This window comes from Atractosteus spatula, chromosome 12 (assembly GCF_055471065.1).
Source record: "Atractosteus spatula isolate fAtrSpa1 chromosome 12, fAtrSpa1.hap1, whole genome shotgun sequence".
In the NCBI taxonomy this organism is placed as follows: Eukaryota; Metazoa; Chordata; class Actinopteri; order Semionotiformes; family Lepisosteidae; genus Atractosteus; species Atractosteus spatula.
Window position 1 is genome coordinate 21,608,611 of NC_142717.1, and position 21,236 is coordinate 21,629,846.

The following is a 21,236-nucleotide window of genomic DNA, read 5'->3' on the forward strand; positions in this document are numbered from 1 at the left end:
AAAGCAAGCTGGTGTTTTTTTTAACCTTACAGCTGTGTTTAAGCGTATGTCTGTTGTCCTGGACCTGCCTAATTGAAAGATTTAGTTACAGCACACCCAATGGGCTGTCACAGGGGATATTATATTATAGGTTAATTCCATGCTGAAAAGTTAAAAAAAAGAGCCTTAACATTTGTTTTTTGTTATTTACTGTATTCTCTATTTGTATCTTTGTAGCCTGCACTTGACACAGCTTCCCACTCAAGCTGTATTCAATATTCTGTACTGTCTTATCAAAATGTGAGAGAATAACCCTTGTAGTAGGTTGTTTGCCTCTCATAGTTGTTACAGTTACAACATATTATGATATAGATTCTACTAGGTAACTGTGAAGATAATGGAGAACTCAGTGGTCTTCTTCCACACATGACATTTGTCATGCCCGTCCCTTTTGATTCAGCAGGTATTTGTGTCCTGAATTATGATTCCTTTTTTTATATACCAAACACTGTCTGTAAATCCTTGAGGCTGTCAGAACTGACATTGTAACTGGGTCAATTTCCTTCATTGATGCATGCATAAGAGGTATGAGTGCCAGAAATCATGGGTCTCACATCCCATTTCTTTTCAATAGCATGGGTCACTGAGGGAAAAGCCTTGTCAATACTTTATAGTCCGCTGGAATCATGGAACATTCCATGTTATGGGCCATTTCCACTGGATGGGCCATTCATATGAACTCTCTAATATTTTGGTGGTACAGTTACTCATATATATAAATCTACATACTGTACAGTACATTTCAAAAGGCACTGATGTGAAATGCACATACTTTCATTACGCATCACTGTTTTATACATATACATTGCCCTTCAAAATATTAGGATTCCAAAGTCAAAAATGTACCATAGACAGTAGCTTTTATTTTTGGTTAATTCCATGCATATATAATGTACAGTATGATCATATTAAAACAAAAACATACTTTGTGTTCAACCCAGTGATCTCCTGTGACCCTTAATATTGGGACATACAGTATTCATTTTCAGTACATCTCAGATTGTAAAAGTCAGTACTTGACTGCATATTCTTGAGGATATATTTCTTCACACTACCTGTGCGAAGGCTGAAACCCATTGATTGAAATGCTTTTCCAAACCTTTGCTATGATCACTTCAATTATTCTTGGGGTTTTCTGACTTTTTTTAGCAGCATGTAAAATGATTGATCAATTAAATTTAAATCTGGGGGTCAACATGGTCAGTGAAAAATTGTCAACTTCTTTCTTCTGACCAACTCATGGGTTACACTGCTTGCATGTTTTGGAATATACTCATGCTGCATGATGAAGCTCTACTCAATATGCATACTGTAGAAGCATTTTTCTTCTATATCAGCAGACATTTTTTCTGTAAACTTCAGAATTAATTTGGGTGTTTCCAACATTAGTCAATAATATAAGTGAGTGAGCCATGCATGCCTAGGCCATAAAAGTACCTTAACATGCTTTTCTTTTCTTTCTCCACATTTTAATCTTTCCATCACTTTGGTAAATGTTTAAAATATATACAGTGTGGGTGTCATCAGTCCATAAAGCTTCCAATGTTCCAAATCTCTCTTGGATCATCTTTGTACTTCTGAGTAAATTCCAACCTGCATTTTCTTTTCTTGGAGCAGAGGAGGTGAAGAGCTTGAAATTCTGCTTGAAATCCTACTTTCTCGTTGTTTTGTGAAACTTTGAAACCTTAATCCCTGCACAATAGAGGTTGTTGGTCATTTCACAGGCAGTTGTTTAAGATATTCTTTGATAGCTCTGATAATTTTTCTGTCACCAGCTGCAGGTTTTTTTTATTTTACAATCAAGTGTTAATTTGATCGGTAATTATACCCATGGTTTCATTCTTCTAGGGTGTATTCTACATTGTTGATTTTGGTAAGCCCAGTTTCTGTCCTGTGATTCTGATTTTTTCTTATTTTTCAGCTTCTGACTTACTAGCTTTTCTAGTGAGTTATTGATTTTTTCATTTTGTCTTTCAACTACAGATTCCAAACATTGAAGTGAAACACATTGAAGTGAAACATATTGATGGGATGTTCACAGCGCCTTTATGAGTGCCTAATTACCCAACATCATACACATGATGAACAAGAAAAAACAGTTAGCCAACTGTCCTTCCACCTGTCAACATTTTCTCCTTCATAATTAAGAAATTCAACTCTTTCAGTTTGTTTAATTGACCCAAGAGGATATAACCGTATTAACTAAATCAAAACTAAAATACCTTATAGTTGTTGTTATTGTTTCATTTTTAATAAATTATTATACTTATTTATATTATGATTTGGCTTAATAATACAATATATTAATTATTAGTAGTAGTAGAAGTAGTTCATAGAGCAAATGCTACTATATGAGTTCATAGTGAAAATGCCACTATACCTACAAATATATTATATAGTTGCAATTCAAGTTCAAGTTCAAGTTTATTGTCATTATACTCATATACAGGTATATGGTATAATGAAATGCTATTTAGCTAGCTCTCAGATGGTAAGAAGTACAAAAAACAATTAGTACAATTATACAATTGAAGTACAATTACTGTATATATAACAATATAATATAATGGGGAATTTGCTGAGGTTGTGGAGAATATCAGATACTCTACCACAGTAGTACAGTAAATGATCGAATCTGAAATCTATGAATTGGTGTCTGGTGATTGGTGTTCAGTCCAGGGTGTATCCTGCATTGCTTCTATTGCTTGCATGGACAGGCTCCACCTTCCCTGCAATACTGAATTTGATAAAGTGGTAAGAAAATGGATGGATGATTTACTGGAGATCCTTCTTTACATACAGTGCCTTCAGAAAGTATTCAGACCCCTCCACTTTTTCCACACTTTGTTGTGTTGTAGACTTATTTCAAAACAGATTTAATTGATTCTTTTTTGCCATCAATCGACACCCAATACCCCATAATGACAAAGTGAAAACAAGTTTTTAGAATTTTTTGCAAATTTATTTTTAAAAAGCTGAAATCTCCCATTTACAAAAGTATTCAGACCCTATATTATGACACTCCAAATTGAGCTCAGATGCATCTTATTTCTTTTGATCATCTTTGAGATGTCTCTAGAACTTGATTGTAAGCCACCTGTGGCAACTTCACTTCATTGCATATGATTTAGAGCCACACACACCTGGAAAAGGGTATAAAAAAATTGGCAACGCATTGAAGGTTCTTAGGAGAACAGTGGCCTCCATCATTGTCAAATGGAAGAAGCTTGGAACCACCAAGACTCTTCCTAGAGCTGGCTGTCTGGCAAAATTGCGTATTTGGGCAAGATGGGCCTTGGTCAGGGAGGTGACCAAGAACCCAATGGTCACTCTAACGGAGCTTCAGAGTTCCTGTGTAAAGATGAGAGAACCTGCTGGAAGGACAACCATCTCTGCAGCACTCCATCAATCAGGTCTCTATGATAGAATGGCTAGACGGAAGACACTCCTGAGTAAAAGGCATATGACAGCCCACATGGAGTTTGCCAAATGGCACCTAAAGGACTTTGAGAGCATGAGGAAAAAGATTCTCTGGTCTGTTAAGACAAAAATTGAACTCAATGTCTGGCAAAAAAAAGGTACCGCTCATCACCTGGCTAATACCATCCCTACGGTGAAGCATGGTGGAGGCAGCATCATGCTGTGGGGATACTTCTCAGCAGCAGGGACTGGGAAACTGGTCAGGATTGAGCGAAAGATGATCGGAGCCAAATACAGAGAGGTCCTTGAAGAAAACCTGCTCCAGAGTGCGCACAACCTACTACTAGGGCGAAGATTCACCTTTCAGCATGACAACGATCTGAAGCACACAGCCAAGACAATGCTGGAGTGGCTTCAGAAAAAGTCTCTGAATGCCCTTGAGTGACCCAGCCAAAGCCCGGACTTGAACCCCATACAAAATCAGTGGAGAAACCTGAAGATTGCAGTTCGCCAACGCTCCCCATCCAATCTGATAGAGTTTGAGAGAATCTGCAGGGAAGAATGGGAGAAACTGCCCAAATCCAGGTGTGCATAGTTGGTAAAAGCATACCTAAGAAGACTAGCAGTGTAACGCTGCTCTGAAGAGGTGAAAAGGATCCAATGCAGATACAGGAGTCGTAGGGAGGTAAGTAAGCAAACAAACCGAAACTAGGAGCTGAATCGTAGTCAGAAGGAGTAAGGTAGGTTGAAATCCGGTAAAGACACTGGTGGCGAACAATCCAAAACGTGAGACAGAATCGAGGTCGAAAAGAGAGTGGTAGTAATTCCGGTATAGACACTGATAGCAAACAATCCGAGGGGCAAGGCGAGATCCGTAGTCCGAAGGCAAAAAGGTGTAGTCCAAAATTCCAGGAAGGCAAAAAGGGTAGAGAAACGCTAGGTAGAGCTACGAGAACTTAACTCAATACCGAGCAATGGGAAGCAGGTTAGAATGGTATAAATAACCCGGCATGCCACACGGTAGAGCAATTGCAGGTGTGTTAACTCGTGTGGCGGCGCTTGTTAATAATAACCCGCTGCTGGTGCTGATTAGCTTGCTTACGAGTTGATCTCTGCTGGCTGGCGGTCGTGACAAGCAGCTGTAATAGCTGCTAAACGTGGTCCTACAAAGTACTGAATAAAGGGTCTGAATACTTATGTAAATGGGAGATTTCAGTTTTTAATTTTTAAGAAATTTGCAAAACTTCCCAAAAATGTGTTTTCACATTGTCATTGTGGGGTATTGTGTGTCGATTGATGGTAAAAAAGAATCAATACATCCATTCTGAAATAAGTCTACAACCCAACAAAGTTTGGAAAAAGTGGAGGGGTCTGAATACTTTGTATTGTACTTTGTACTCACTGTACTGTGCAGTATATAATCACAACTGTTAAAGAAGTTCTAGCAAGAAAGACTGAGAGACATAAAACAATAGTAGAAATGTGGATATTTGAGTCTACAGAAACAAATTAGCTGAACATTACATGCTCAAAGATAACTTGCCACCAAATACCATTTCACGCCTTACTCCTTCTGCTTTAAAACATGTTCTCTGGTTGACCGTCAAAAAAGTCAAATTACAGCAGCATGAACTAAAGATATCCTCTGGAGTTTCGCATTAAAATTACATTTTAAAACAAGTTGCAACAGTTAACAGTTAATATGTTAAAAAACATGGAATTATATATACAATGTACTGTACTAATAATGTCTTTAGTTAAAGGTCTTACATCTATTCTGTATGCATATATACACAGTGAAAAAAAACATTTTTTCTTGAAGTATATCTATTTTTGTGTGTTAATTATTCACTTTATGTGTTATGCTGTATTTCATATGATTTGTTACTTGGCTTGCTCTATGCTTTCACTTCTAGATCCTGAATATTGTGTTCTTTGTCCTTGTATCTGAATACAGGGCTCTCACATTAACACATAAATAAGGCATATTAACCATAAATCTAGAATGTTCACCATATTGTTACCATGATTTTACCCCAACCTTACCCCTCCCACAGAAAGAGGAAATGAAATACCTGTGTGTAGTCAACACAGCTGCACAGCCATCCTGGACTTCCCTCAAAACTGCTCTCCAGAGATATCGCTTGGAAACAGGATCCATGCCTGAGCTGGGCTCATCCTAGAGGCACAGATTGCAATGCTTATCTTTTTCACTTCAAATATAGATCTCCACTTTTCTGTTACTTCAAAATCAGACCCCCCCAGCCATGCCAAAAAATTGAAAACAATAAGCATTAGGTTTATTTGAAATTTAATCCATTAGATTACTTAAAACTCTACAATGAACAGAATTGTTCTGTAGTGTTCACATGATGTTATGATGTGCATAGCATACTGTATGTCTGTATCATGCTTACTATTAAATCTAAAAACTGATGACTCATGACTCCGTTTTACTAAATATTTGTTTTTTTTCACCATAGTTAACCACTGAAAGTGAGTGTAAATTATGAAATTTCATTAATGTTTTTGCCATAATCACTCTTTTTCTCGTTCAACTGCTGCTTGAAATAATATACACAGTGCCACACCATACAGTTATTGCTTATTTTCCAATACAGCACTGCTAGCTTTTTAAACAGCTGCAAATTATACAGTGTATTCTCATAAGAGACAGCATATAGGTTGCTGATGAAAACTTAATTCAGTAAAGAATAATTTAATAGTTGAAGATGAATGCCCTGACCAGAAGAAGCACTTGAGGTTTGCCAATCAGTGCCAGTGCTGTAGATAGTTTCCTCTTTGTGCCTCCGCTATATGTTCCCACCAGCTCATTAACATGGGCAGACAGATGCAGCCGTAGAACAAGACTCTGGGTGACCTATCAAGATTAAAGAGCTAATTATAATACAAAGTTTTTCTGATGAAATAATAGGACAAACATATGCTATGCTTATTAGATATTATAAGTCAAAAAGAAATAATCTGAGGGCTAAAAGACTGCAATAAACCATAAACAGCTTCACTAAATTAATATGATTGAAGTATATTTAATAACTTGCTAATGTCTTATGAAATGAATGTGTCCCTGGGTATTTTTGGTGAGTGTGATTAGAATTAAAATCACTTTTCTCTGCCTCTCTTTGTGGAACAAATCAGGAACTGCATTACTTTCAAAGCAAACACAACTGAGACCCATTATATAATTCTTCCTAAGGAATTGCAGTTATGCTTACACTTTAATTAGCAACCAAATTTCTTGTAATTCCTCCACTTCAGTAGGTACACTCTTTGAATATCAATGAAGTGATTCATACCTGATAATAAGGGTATTTAGAATTAGCTGGACATAGTCAATTCAACCCAGAATCTTTACAATTACTTCAGGGTTATATTTGAAAAATAAGTACCTACAAGATGCTGTTTTAGTTAAAATATTAAAATATGTAAATAGTTAGTTTTTTATATGTTAGAATAACATAAATACTCAATAATTCGAAATAGAGAAACATAAATTAATTTAGATTATATTTTTGTTTTCTTTTCATCTCTAGATATTATATAAAGAGGTGGCTAAAGCAATAAAGCTAAAATTCAGGACAAGCATACCTTTTTGATGTGAGTTTCTGGAATTCCTCGAATTCGACAGTAATAGTACAGATGTTCCCACCCAGTGAGGTGGTTATCTAATGCATCTGACTGAGGACAGTAACCAATCATGATCCCTTGTGAGCTTGCGTCTCTGATTTCCAACTCTGTTCTACAAGTAAAACATAGTAACAGTAGACATTAGGGCCTTAATGCTTATTAACAAGAGAATATGAAATTCTTAAAACATAATGTAACATTCTTGATAGTGTTGCACTATACAGGATATTGTCAGTGTGACTTTGGTTTCTCAGCACTCTCTTGCCATATTAATACTGTATTAATACATAATACTTTTTGTATTATAGTGAGATGTGTTGGACCTACATACGTAAACCCCCTGCTTAAAACAGGAAAGAACAGAACTGTTTGAGAACAGACCAACCCTGATATAATAAACCTTTCCAACCCTGGTATGGAATCCAGGGTATCCTACTTCCCTTTATTTTTCAAATTGTCTGCAATACAACTGTTTTACCAGTTTATCCTGTTTCACCAGTGATGAAAGTGCCGCTGATATGGTTCAGTTTAATCTTACTGTATATTACCAAAAACTTACTGTGAGTAGTTTTTAGCACTATGTCACCATGAGACTCAACCTTTGATTTTTAACACCGTCTCATCACAAGACTTTACCTGGTCTTGCCTAACTTCTGTTGTGTATTGAACTGTCATGAAGAGAAAAATGCTCACAAAAAGCTAACAATAATATTTCTCTTTGGTGCAAAAAGGTGTCTTCTGCACAAATGCAGGTCCTCTTACGAGCCTTCGTGTTTGTATTTCAAACTTGATTCTGTTTAGATTCATCAGGGCTACATTTTCAGTTCCTTTAAGGATTTTGAGTATTTTAATTACAGCAGATATGATTGTAGTATTCTCTGGTGTGGACTAAAAATTCAGTTCTTTAGTCTTTCATTATAGGACCATCCATTCAGCCCTAATATTTTGACTAATTTCATCACTTGCCTCTGGTATAATTCTGTAGCATAAATATGTACTGTACTTTGTAACGTGACTGAAATTGCACACACTATTTTAAATGAGGTCTTAATAGTGAAATAACTAACATTGACATAATTCCCTCGATTTATCATTTTTTATTAGTTCACCCCATTTTTGTATTTCCTTCTACAGTATTTGCTAATCCTCTTATTTTGGATTATTTTAATTGGATCCGTGAACTTGATTACTAACTATACCTAAGTCTTGATCACTGATGTTAGAAGAGCAGTGGAGCTAATACAGATCCTTGTCCTACTCAACTAATTACAACACATCAGCGATCTACAGTACTGTACATCTCAATTCCAATCATATGGCATAATCCATACTGTTTTCGTAAATCCTCAGTCCACATTCATACATTAATGTGAATGCCTACCATTTATTGATTGAAAATGAATATTTTATGAGTAGTTTTGAAATGCTTCAAATCCATTCTCTATTGATTTCTGTATCTATTGCATCACATTCAGTTACTCAGTCTCATTCTTTTCTGAAGCTGTAAAGAACTGTAAAAAACTGTTGTTTCAAAGAAATCTCATCCAACACACTGAGTTCCTAGAGTAAAGAACAGTGAAATATTACACCATGAATTAAAAGTACATTCAAAGGACTTTAGGCCTGTAGTTATTTGTGTGCTTTTCTTTTCTTATTCCAATTTACAGAGTTGCTTTTGATCATACATCTTGATTATCTTTTAGGGATGGAAATGTGAGTCACTTTTTGTCTATACAAATACTAACACTTGACCGAATTACTGGAAATGTCTATTCATGCTTCACAGATGGATGAGTAACACTTTATACAATGATGAATGATAATCAACTCTTTGTGAATGTTACAGTATTAATATACAATATATCAACTGCTAAGATATTGTAAGATACTGTAAAGGAGCAGCTGTTTCTCTGATCCATATGTGTTGGTTTGAGATGTGGGTGTGTGGCTCATAGACCAGTCAGAGAGAAAGTAAGTCCAAATGTTCTCACAAGACAGTGAGAATATGATCTGCAGATGCTGTGTTCAATCATATGATAAAATATCACAGTCTATAACTCAAAACCTAGTTACATTTGATCCTTTGACCTGAAAGACCTTCTAAATTAATCTGAAATCAGATGGAATGAAAAATCATTAATTCACGGTGTGGGATATATTGTGTACTCAGCAGTGCAGAGAAAATACTGCAACCAGAATTCACAACATTTTCATATGTTTGCTCTTATGTTCTTCAGTTTTAGACACCAAAAGAGCTTCTTGAGGGCAACAAGGAGTAGAATCAGCTCCCACTAGTTACTAAGCTGTCCACCAGAGTAGATGCATGGCACAGCCATGTCTGTGGAGGGAACCAGGCAAGCAAATACCTTGGTAAATAATTGAAGTAGCTCAGAGCACTATAATTTTGGAATAGACACCTTTCAATTTTTATATCTGGGTTCATCAGATATGTTGCAGGTCTCAGTACAACAGTTCTTAAGGATAAACAGTTTTGTTCAAAAACAACAGCAGAAAAAACATAAAACAATGTTTACATATGTGTGATACATGTGTACATGTGATATATGAAATATAAATGATAAATGTTTACTTTTTGAAGAACCAGTAACGGTTAATTCCACACTGAAAAGTAGGGAAAAAAAGCACATTTTGGTTGTTGAGGTATCTTAAAAAAGACTTGATAGCTAAAACGTTGTGTGTTTCTCAATTCCAGCATGGAATTAACTTTTACTTGTTGCTTTGCGACCAATGAATGCTGAAGCAGAAGCAGCTCCCCTTATAAAATGCAGTCTAACAATAAGAAAACTGCATCTTTCAGAGATATAGGGGGTTTCAAAACACACTATAACCTAAACATTAAGAATTCCAAAAAGTAAGAACTCTCTGTACAGCTAGCTTGAAATACATGCTACTGATATTTTTGTTTGAGGCACTGCTTTCCATTTTGCAAATCTAACTGTCCTATAAAATCTGCTCATCTTAAATGTAATTTTCCTTAGTAAACCAATCTAAAAACGCTGTTGAATTCCTTGTCTACCAACAAAATGTTTTTCTTAACTTGCTGGGATAAGTCTTTAGTCCTGTCCTTGCATTAATTGCTAACTTAGCCTTTGGAACAGTTCTTGATGTTTGTTTTTTCAACTATATTCTAATGCTTCAGAGTCTCTTTGTGCCTGGAAACCAAAACTAAATATGACTGATCAAATCCTAGAATATAGAAATGTAATGGTGGACTCATTCTACACTTTATTTTTTTATTCACTTTCTTAATACTTTACCTTTTTGTGGGCATCAACATTTGCCACATATCAAACTTTCTGTATTTCCTCATTTTAATCATACCATGAACTAATTGTTGAGCTCTAGACCATCAACCATCTAGGTTTTCTAATATAGCCATTCTGTGATTTGTGATGTGCATTTCCCATTGAAAGAAGTCATCCTAGGAATATAGGGGCTCTTATAATAAATTAATGCTACAGTCAATAAGGCATCATTACTAATTGTTATAAAAAAGACAAATAGAACAACCATCAATGTCACCCAGAAAAAAATGTCATAACCAGTTTTCAAAGGTCTCACTATAGAGTATACTGTAAGTGTATCTTAACGTCTAGAACTAAAATTCTGGGAATAATTATCTCGAGTAATGAACCAAACAAAGCAAAGGACAAAGTACTGTAAATGAATTATGAGATGAAAGCACTAAGTGTACTCTGAACTGAATTAATCTGGATTCAGGCTGGACAAGGCAGTCCAAGGTTCCTTGTATTAAAAGACAAACTTAGATTTAAGAGACACTTACTACAGACATTGAACAAGACCCTTTGCTTTCTTTTATTTTTTTTTACATTGCCTTTCTTCTTTCCATGTTGGATTCACATCAGTGGATAAATATTATTCCATTAACAATATCCTCAAGAGGAAATTTTGATATGAAATCCATTTTACAGCTTTGTTCAAAGCATCTTAACTGCAGGTTCAAAATTAATGCCTGAACAGCTTTTATCCCTTTAGGTCCAGACCTTGAATCTCATTTATGTTAAACCTCAATTATCTTAAGCATTTAAAGCTTCTATTATTTGAAGTGCCCTTGAGTGCACACAGAAACAAGAGAAAGAAAAACTTTCAGGCTGTCACTGCATCAGTGCCAAGACCCAAGTTACCTGAGCTATTTTCCTGATGATCTGTGTCACTAAACTCTATTTAATTATCCTTATTCTCACTCACTGAGCTTGCTGAAACAGCCATTTAAGTTAAATGTTAAATGTCACTTAAGCCTGAAAGATAATGGGTATAATCTAAGATGATGGGCAAAAGTATGATTTTATCTTTAATTTTCAACGCTACTAAATTTATTATTGCACCATGTATTGAGAGAGAAGGCTGGAAACACAACCCATAAATTGTTTGTTAAAACATTCACACTCTAATTATTTTTTACCTTTATAATCATATACAGTAAAAGTAGATTTTTCACTGATGATGTTTTGAAGATCATGAATATATGTACATTGCCTGGACAAATTATCTGTATGATATAGTACAGGATCAGAAAGTTTGAACAAAATCAAATTGAAACGAAAAAATATATTTTAATATTTAAACTAGAAATTACACTAACTCTATTGCACTTACCCAATATTATTCCTTATAATGGCCTGTCCAGAAGATGGTGCAAGATCTCCTGTCAGCATCTTAAATGTTGTTGTCTTTCCAGCACCATTGATGCCAAGCAGGCCAAAGCACTGTTAAGAATAAGTTTTCTTGAAATATGGACAATTCTTTCTCATACACACTGGAATAACTTCAGTTAAGTCTATGCTTGAGGACTAAAAAAGATTTTGATGTTTTTAATCTTTGTACACAGATTACTGCTGCTGGTGGTATTGGTGGACCAGCAGGAAGTACTGCACTCTGGATCAGACTTTTCAAACCACTGTTATGATCAGTGACATTATGTTGTAAGAGCTGTCATCCTTCAGGTGAGATGTTTGATGAAGGTCTTGATTACTTGGTAATTAATCATTCCATTGTTGTTCAAAAGAATAGAATTGTTAAACTTGGTGTCCTGGTTAAAATCTACTTGTATAATCCGGCCTTCCTATTAATTCCACTTGATTCAATTAGGGAAGCAAATTCCCATTTTTCACTGATGATGGGCTGCACGAGTACTGCAGCTTCTGCTCCATGCTGGCAGCCAGCCGACATCCAGGTGGGTGCTGGATATAGGGGTGTGTGAAGTGGGTCTCCTCATATACTGTATACATATATAACTTTAGGATAAAATAAGCTGTTCAAATATGAAGAATTATTAATTCAGTTATAACTATCATTATTATTACCTAGGTGCTTCCAAGTGACTTATCCAGAGTAGAGTAGTGATGATTTTCATTCTATATATCATCTTAAGAATGAATGCAAAGAGTTATAGTGCCTTTCAAAATTATTCAGACTCTTCCTATGGTGTGAAGGCTTATAACATGAAAATAAGGCACAGTAAATGTCAACAAAAGCTAAAGGGAAAAAGACTGGCTGGGCAAACTAGAGACAAAAATTTAGAAAAAAAGAAGTTGCAAAGTAGAATGTACAAAGACTTTAATCTATTGTACTTAGATAGTTCTATTGTTCTTATCTTTAAAAAAAATCTTTGGGGGTGGTGTGGTGGCTCTGTGGCTATGGATCTGCGCCTGTGGCTGGGAGGTTGCTGGTTCGTATCCTGCAGCCAGCAGAGGAATCCTACTCTATTGGGTCCCTGAGCAAGGCCCCTCAACCCCAACTGCTCCAGGGGCGCCATATACTGTAAATGGCTGACCTGCGCTCTGACCCCAAGCTTCTCTCCCTGTCTGTGTGTCTCATGGTCTGTGTGTCTCAAGTTGGGGTATGCAAAAAGACAAATCCCTAATACAAGAAATTGTATATGGCCAATAATGTGATCTTATCTTATCTGAGATAGGACAGTGCTGTGTTGTTTCCTGGGACCAATATTATCTCCAGAAGCTTCTGAGATAAAAGTTTTATTAGTTATTGAGGCAGTGTCTCTTATTTGGGATAAGACATTTTTTCCTAAAATGGTAAAGGCACTCACTCCAATCACAAGCTGGGAGCTAGAATCCAAGCTTACATGGTCAGGACTGGGTCATAACACTAATGACTGTGACTGGGATTCCCCAAGCAGTAATGCACAGTTGGATAAGGGCCACTGGCGGCAGGGATGTCTCTTCTCCGAGTGTAACCTACAGCTTCCCAGGTGCCTAGCGGCTTGCAGTGATATCAGTGAAGGATGAGCCTTTCCTGCAATTGGTGCTGAAACCCATAGTATACTGTATAAATTACTGCACAGCATGTAATGTAGTAATCAAAAGACAAATGGCTCAATGGGTGGATAAGTCAGAAGGAACATTTCCTCAATGTTCCTGTTCTGGCATAGGGGTCATTGTTCTGAGTTACATAATAATGACACAATTGGCGATGTCTAATTTGACCTGTCTGTAACAAATATTTCCTGATTCTAAATAAAGAACAATGCTGAGGCTAACCCTGTTAAGTTTTTCTTCATATACATTTTTCATCTGAGATTGACGATGATGATGAGGATGATGCAAGGAAAACAATTAACCAGAACTTCACAACCGTGTCCATAGAGTCTTGAAAGATACATTAAACATACCTCTCCTCTAGAAACACTCAGGCTAATACCATTCACTGCAGCATTTCTTCTGTTGAAACTCTGATAATGTTTCTTCAGGTTTCTCAGAACAAGAACATCACTATCCAGCCTTCCGCTAAGGACCCTCTGTCGTTCAGCTTCAACATCCATGTTTTCCACTTCTTCTTCTTCTTCAAGGTCACCAGAAATAATTCCCTTACCTCTGTAACAGATAAACAAAACAAACTTAATAATAATAATAATAATAATAATAATAACAATTTGTTTTAAGGTATCATCACCCAAGGGAACTAATACTGCCATATTTAGGGATGCATTTTGATAAACAAGTGTTTTTTTTACAGTGAAGCCACTAGTCTGTTTATGTTTTAGATGGAAGGTCTCTCACAGCTGCATGTACTGTAGATGTATACTAAAGCTAGAGATACAGGAAGCATATGGAAGAAAAGACAGAAAATAACATTTTGGAAGCAACAGAGCTACAAACAGCTAGAGGAAGAATTTTATAGCCACATGTATAGACTGTCCTGAAACTGGAAACTCACTGTCTTGGTAAAAGCTTCCTGAGAAAGACTGAAAATGGTGGGGGGACCCTCCTTTGTCCTGGCTGATTTGTGAAGTATTAAGTCATAAGGGAGGTACAAAGCAGTGCAGGACAGACGGATGGTCTCCTAGAAATCTAAGCCAGATACATTAGTTTCCTGGAGATCTAGCCAGAGTGGAATGAACCTGAAAAGTTCCAGCAAATTCAAAAAGAGGGGAGCAATCCCAGAGTCAGCAGTGGGATAAGCCAAATCGGAGCATCCCCAGAAAACCAGTAGCAGAGAGCCAGAATAGGTGGCCAAAGAGAATCCTTTTTCCTGAAACCTCAGCTAGGACTCAGAAGACAGTTTTTGTCTGGACACTTTGGGGATTGAGAGAACATTTTGTCCTCGGATTGGAGAAAAAATATGACTTTGATCTCTCAGGATGTTTAGGATTCTGTTAACTGTGAAGATGCTGGCTGTCATTTAATTGACACAATGTACATTATTTATGAGAGCATAATTACTTAAGAAATGCTACAAACAAAAGCAGGTCATTTGGCATAAAATAGAATCACGACCAAGTAATTGATCCCAACATCTCATTCAGCTATTAATAGAAAAAAGCCAAGGAATCGGCTCAGCAACATGACTGGGTAGCTTGTTTTAGACTCCCACTACTGTTTGTATAAAAAATATTTTCAAGTTTCAATGTATGTCTTTGTAGTTTCCTATAGTTTTAAGATTAATCGCTTTTTCATAGGTGACTTCATAAAGCTTATCATCTTATATTTGATATATTTTGTACATAACTTAATAAAATGTATGTTTCTTCATAATACCTTACTTGTCTACAGTACTTTAAACTACACTGCCAGGTGTTTGCCTAGGCTTACCCATTGTTTATCAGTTATTTATTATAACTTCTTATTACTTTTTTATTTGGAAATAAACTTCAGTTTGAACTCACCCAGCAAAACACAGCATTGTAGTCTCTCCCAGCACTACTCATTTTGATATTTTTTCACACCTGCTAAGACCACAGCATGAACTTCATAATCATCAAAATCATTCTAAATGTTTTGAATATATTAATTTAGAGACTGCAATAGTTAACCCACCAGTGACAGTTCAATGTCCTCTCTTAGATGTGATTTACTTTATCCAGATCATTTTTTATTTGTACATATTTGCCCTACCTGTAACTTATCTTACAACAATGACATTCATTCCCAAATGTTGAGGATGTATGTCCTGGCAGTATAAGAACAAAGCCATATTGTTATTTTCTCTAAGAAAATCAAAAAGACACAGCATGCTGCTACCTATTTACCAATCATATTTAATGAATTGTTATTCCCTGACACATTTAATGTGTAACCATTATCTCTGCTCTTTGAAAAATTGATTCAATTTTCTTTTAAGTACTTCAATATGACAAGTGAAATTCTTACCTGAAAGATCAGTGACAGAAAGCAAATTCAGATATTCTTCAACATACATGTAACTACTATTCGCATCAATATAATGCATAATGGCTGTGAGCTGTTCTGTGTGAAATTCATCAGCTGTCAACAGTAAGGGATAAGTACTTTATGTTATTCATTTCTTGAATAACTAAAAAATTTTAGTTTATTCCCAAGCTGTTCAATTAGCTCTTCACAAATATGAAAGATAATGAATTTCTGAACCTCTGACAAAAATGGATCAAGTCAATGAGTTCCAAAATCCCAAGACAGTTACTGTTTTGTGTTGTGACAAGAGTTTCATTATATTCACGAAATGCCAGGCCACGTTCTACAATGAATTTTAAAACCTGATTAATAGGTTTTAGCAGTTCTTGCCAGTATTGTTGCTCCTACTTAACATGAATTTACAGTGTGGTGTTATATCTTATATATTACCACCTTTTGTTGCTTTGTATACCACAGAATTATGGGTATGTTCTGGCAAGTGTTTGTGTTCCCAAACTTTAACAGCACAATGTTTCCCTTAATCAAATCTAGAATCAGAGATACACTTCACACTTTTCTTCAAGGAGAATATTTTGCATGCAAAGCAAACCAAACATCCCTTTGAAACTGAACATGGCTATAGCTCTCAATCAACTCAATTCTCCATTCTGCAGAGTACATTTTAAAATATTGCCTGGAAGGTGGTTCACTGAATGTGACTACATGTCTCAGAAGTGAATCGCTGTGTTACTGCCTAGACCATTGACAAAACAAAGGGCATACCTGTTTGCACGTTTTTTACATTTAGCGTTTCCCCATAACATTCGTATTTTAGCCTACATTACTCATCTTTTGCCCTCATGTGTGTTAGAATTTAAAGAAAGAAAGCAGAACACTAGATATTTTAGTTTGCTTAATTAATGTTGAGTTATTTTAAACCTTCAATAAAATAATTTCACAGAAAGTATAATCTGACAAAATCACTATCACTTCTCTTTACTTTTGCATGTAAACATAACTATAATGGGATTAAAACTAGACTCCAAATTTGAACTGCTTCCCAGGAAATTAACTGCATGGACAAAGTAAGCAGTTATAGACAATGCAAAAAAAATGATTTCTCTACATTTGGATTTTAAAACAATCACTCTTACTATGTATATTAAATTAAGTGACATAAATGTTAATTTTCAATATTATTTTTTCAATAATAATAATTCAATAAATTAAGTAACAGGTAGCATAAACATAAACATTCAGAACTGAATGTACTGTACATACTGTACAGATGCAGTCATTCAGAATGTGTGACAGATAATGCAGCATAATGCACCAGACATAATGCATTGCATCAAGTTTTTTTTAACAATCTGGAGCTGCACTGCACTATTTTGTAAAACCAACAGGTGGCTCAATGAATGTTTAATGTGGGGTATGCAAGTATTCCAGGCTATCACGTGAAATGGCCAGGCTCGATTTATAATTTTTACAATATTTTATTTTAAATACAATATTTTTCCAATTACAGAATGTAATTTGTATACTGTTTAGACTTGTATTAATTGTATGCCTTTTGGTAACATTAAATATTAAATTAATACTAAAAACGAAAGTATGGCTGTTTCACAATGTAAAATTACTCAGCCAGTTACAGTATATAAAAGTGTTTTTTTATAATAGCATGTTGTGAATGCAATGTGCTTTTTTCAGGTTTACATCCACATTCACACACACTTTTACATTACACTACCACTGTGAGTTGTGAGAAAGCTCTTAAACAAGTAACAAAAAATCCTGATTGGGAGAAAAATGTACTGTGTATGCTTTTTTTCCTCATTGCAAATGTCCAACAGTGTGACTTAACAATATGTAAGACAACTATTCCACAGATTAATAAAAATGCCACTGTATTAACAGTTACAGCAGATACAAATTGTGAAATAAATCTATAACCTTTGAACTGGTCCCTGAGGTTTACTGTAAATCAAATCTTTATTGAGTTTGCGAAAGTGAAAGGGGTGCATTTTTGAGAAGTTATGTACTACTTGCAAGGTAGCTGATTTTGACTAATTTAACCATCTAATTTTGCTTGAAGAATTTCACATTTATCTTCCTGACCATATTTTAACTTATTTCATTGAGCAGACAGTTACCTTGCTCTTACAAGCGGCTGTGTTAGCAGATGAGTTTGTGTTAACACATAAGAATACAAACACAATAACACAAGAAAATGAAATACTGTATACATGTAAAAAACTCGTTGTGATTTCTGTTTAAGGGCATCTTTAAATTTCCTTGTTCTTTTGGGCATCCTGAGGTTGCAGGTCTGGTGGTTCATTTATATTATTACTTTATTATTCAACTTATTTTAATATCATACTGAAATACATAAAATTATTGGAACTGTGAAAATAGTTAATAATCTGTCTGAATAAAAAAAAAGGTTTGGTTTGACCGAGAATCAAACCTTGGACCTTCCAAGTAGCAGGTGAGTATTTAAACATTGTACCACAGCACCACTTGGGTGCAACATGATACATTGCAACAAACTATGAGCATTTTATTGTCCACTACAACTATAATGACAGCAAAACGTAGTTAAAATGAACATGGCAAAATGTTTCCAAAATAACCACAAGTGATATTTCATCTACCGAAATTTCTTTAGTTATATTAATAAGACAGCAAGTACAGTATTTTTAGAACAGCTTTAGAAAAGGTTAAAACATTTATAACGTGTATAAACTTTATATAGATAGAACACGCATGCCAAAACTTTTCCAAAATAACCTCAGTAAGAGACCAAGTTAAAGACTTGAATATTTAAGGTGGAATATTATTGTATACTTTATTTTTTATGTATAGCTACTCTATTAGAGTTATTATGTATTATATTAATAAATTAATATCATTAATGATGTTCATAGATGTCATACTTATGTAATTTTTATTTTCAGTTTCCAAAATTTACCTAGTTACATAATTCCTTATTAATATTTATATATTAAGTGGATTTAAACATTCACAATAGAGAAACATTAAATTTTAAAATCATTTCACTAACATCTAATGCACCACAAGTGCCACCTATCGATTTTATTTGACCAATGAATCAGTATACATTACTGTGCCACAGTACCACAACCGCAGTAATACAATTTGATGCACATTCATCTGTAGCTCTCAAAACACATAATTTAAAACTTTCCAACAAGACAGTTAAAGTACAGTTTTTGTGCTAGTTTGATCAAAAGAATAACTGACGCTTACACTGGCCAGCCTTTGTGTTGCCAATTTTAATTTTAACTCTGTTTGCTAAGGATGGTTTAAGACTCCAATATAAAGCCTACAGAGTGATCCTGTAAATTCAGCTGTGCCACTGGGACTTACTGCTATACTGAACAAGCAGCAGAGCTTGGACACAGACCAGCAATCTGCAGGATTTATGTCAATTTTTTTTTCTCCCTGAAAATAGCTTCAAAGGATACGAAAGTTTGGATCCATGTTGATTCAGTGACATTCAGTTATACAGTAAGTACTTGGAAGACAAAAGGATAACTCCATTAGTCACTATTAATACATACCAGGTCGGAGAAACAACTAGCAACACTTTTCATTGAATACCAACTTATAGCCTACACAAAATCTGTAATTACATAGTAGTTACTTAAGTACTTATAAATAATTACAATATTATTAAGGATAGATTTATATTTTTAACTGTAGATCAAATGATCCACTATGGTTATTTCAAAAGAAATGTGAAATTAGTAAAATCATAAAAATCACATTTTTACTCTTGAATGCATGTGAATGTAACTGAGTAGGTATATACTGTACTTATTTGCAAAATAATTACCATATAAATACTGTATTCTGTAATTGGAAAATTGTTACCAAAAGGCTAATATTATTCCATATCTTGACAGCCACTGAAGGGTTTTGCATGCCATTTTAATCTTTCTATTTTAGTTTTCTGCCATCTAAAGGCAAAGTCACCTAATCTGAATAGCCAAACAATCAAGAGTATCTCCGGATACTTTTTGTACTCCCTGGGGAGATCTCTCTCGGTGAAATAATATTCAAGCAGAGCCTATTCAATCAAAACAGCCTGTCAAAACAAGTTTTATGAGATTTTTTTTTGCCAGCCACTTAAAATGTAAATGTATTTCAATGTGTATGCAAGCAGATCATGGGAGCCATTAACTCAAAGATTATGGCACTGTCTTACTTTTACTTTATAATGGATATAGCTGTATTCTGAGGTTGACTTACTGCAGCCAAACTAAGACAATAGTTTATTACTTGGAAAACTATTATTGTTTTGTCTATTGCCTTGATATTTTAACATATTTAAAACACAAAGAGGCCACTGATTACTTTTGACTAAAAGCTAATTGATATGAATACAATATCTGAAGTACTTGTTAAATACAGAAAACCTTCATCGTAATACAACAGCTCTTTTTGTTTTTCCTAAAAATGTGGAACACCTAGTTTAAAACTTTCAAAAACATAAAAATCTTAGTGGCTTCAGAAATGTTTGAATGGTAGAGTGGAAATGATCAAAAACACGATAATATGACAATAACAATGATAATATAAAGTATAATACTGTAATAATTATACTGTACAGTACATAAAATAATGTACAATATATATACATCAATGTTATTTCAGCATGGAAGAAACAAGTAAAGGTTTCTTCCATGCTGAAAAGAGAAAAGAGGTTATTTTGTTAATATCTGTAAATGCAAGCTAAATTTAATTTGATGTGTACAGTAGTACTAAATATTATTAGCAATTTTGCTGCATTATTGGCATCATGGCTGGGATTCTATATGTATACTGTATATAATATATAAAAAGAAAAGAAATAAGAAAAAGAAAATGGATACAAAGTAAAAGTAATTTTCCAGCATGTTCTCTGATATAGTTATACTGACCAAGAAATCTTGGAAGTGCAAACATCAAACTTTATGTAAGTGTATACCTTCCTGGATACAAGCAATATAAAGTCTGTGAGGCAAAACAAAATACTATTACAGCCTGAATCATTTCTGAAAAGTACCTTTAGGTTTATCGCGCTAATAAATATAGATACAGATATGGATAATGGATATTCTGTGCCCCTTTAAGTGGGAAATTACTTTTGCTCCTCTTCTAATGTCCTAGAGAAATGAATGATCTGGCAAGAGAGCCTGAAATTGATGTTCAGCTTTCTTAACAGCCAAGCCGCATAGGAAATGCAGGTATTTTTTATATAAAAATTAAGAAAAATACCAAACCACCAAAATATATTTTCTTGCTTATTTATCTCTTTCTATTTCCTGTCTTGAGAGACACAATCTTTCAGTTATAGAAATGTGTTTCAAACATAAAACTAAGACTATTGTATGTATGGAATATTATTATTTTTTGTTTATTGTAATTCAATATTACTTTAGAGGCAGAAAACTATGTGAATGCATTACAAACATT

General features: G+C 34.8%; 1 protein-coding gene across 1 annotated transcript in view; it reads right to left on the reverse strand.

The window, feature by feature from the left end:
- LOC148822767 (ATP-binding cassette sub-family A member 13-like) overlaps nucleotides 1–21,236 on the reverse strand; it is a 128,582-nt gene that overhangs the window by 19,911 nt on the left and 87,435 nt on the right. The window contains exons 27-31 of the mRNA XM_088929549.1: nucleotides 13,778–13,979; nucleotides 11,746–11,855; nucleotides 7,069–7,219; nucleotides 6,206–6,340; nucleotides 5,535–5,638 (exon numbers count right to left, since the gene is read on the reverse strand). Of these exons, the coding sequence (XP_088785675.1) occupies nucleotides 5,535–5,638; nucleotides 6,206–6,340; nucleotides 7,069–7,219; nucleotides 11,746–11,855; nucleotides 13,778–13,979 (702 nt within the window). The remainder of the gene's footprint in view (nucleotides 1–5,534; nucleotides 5,639–6,205; nucleotides 6,341–7,068; nucleotides 7,220–11,745; nucleotides 11,856–13,777; nucleotides 13,980–21,236) is intronic.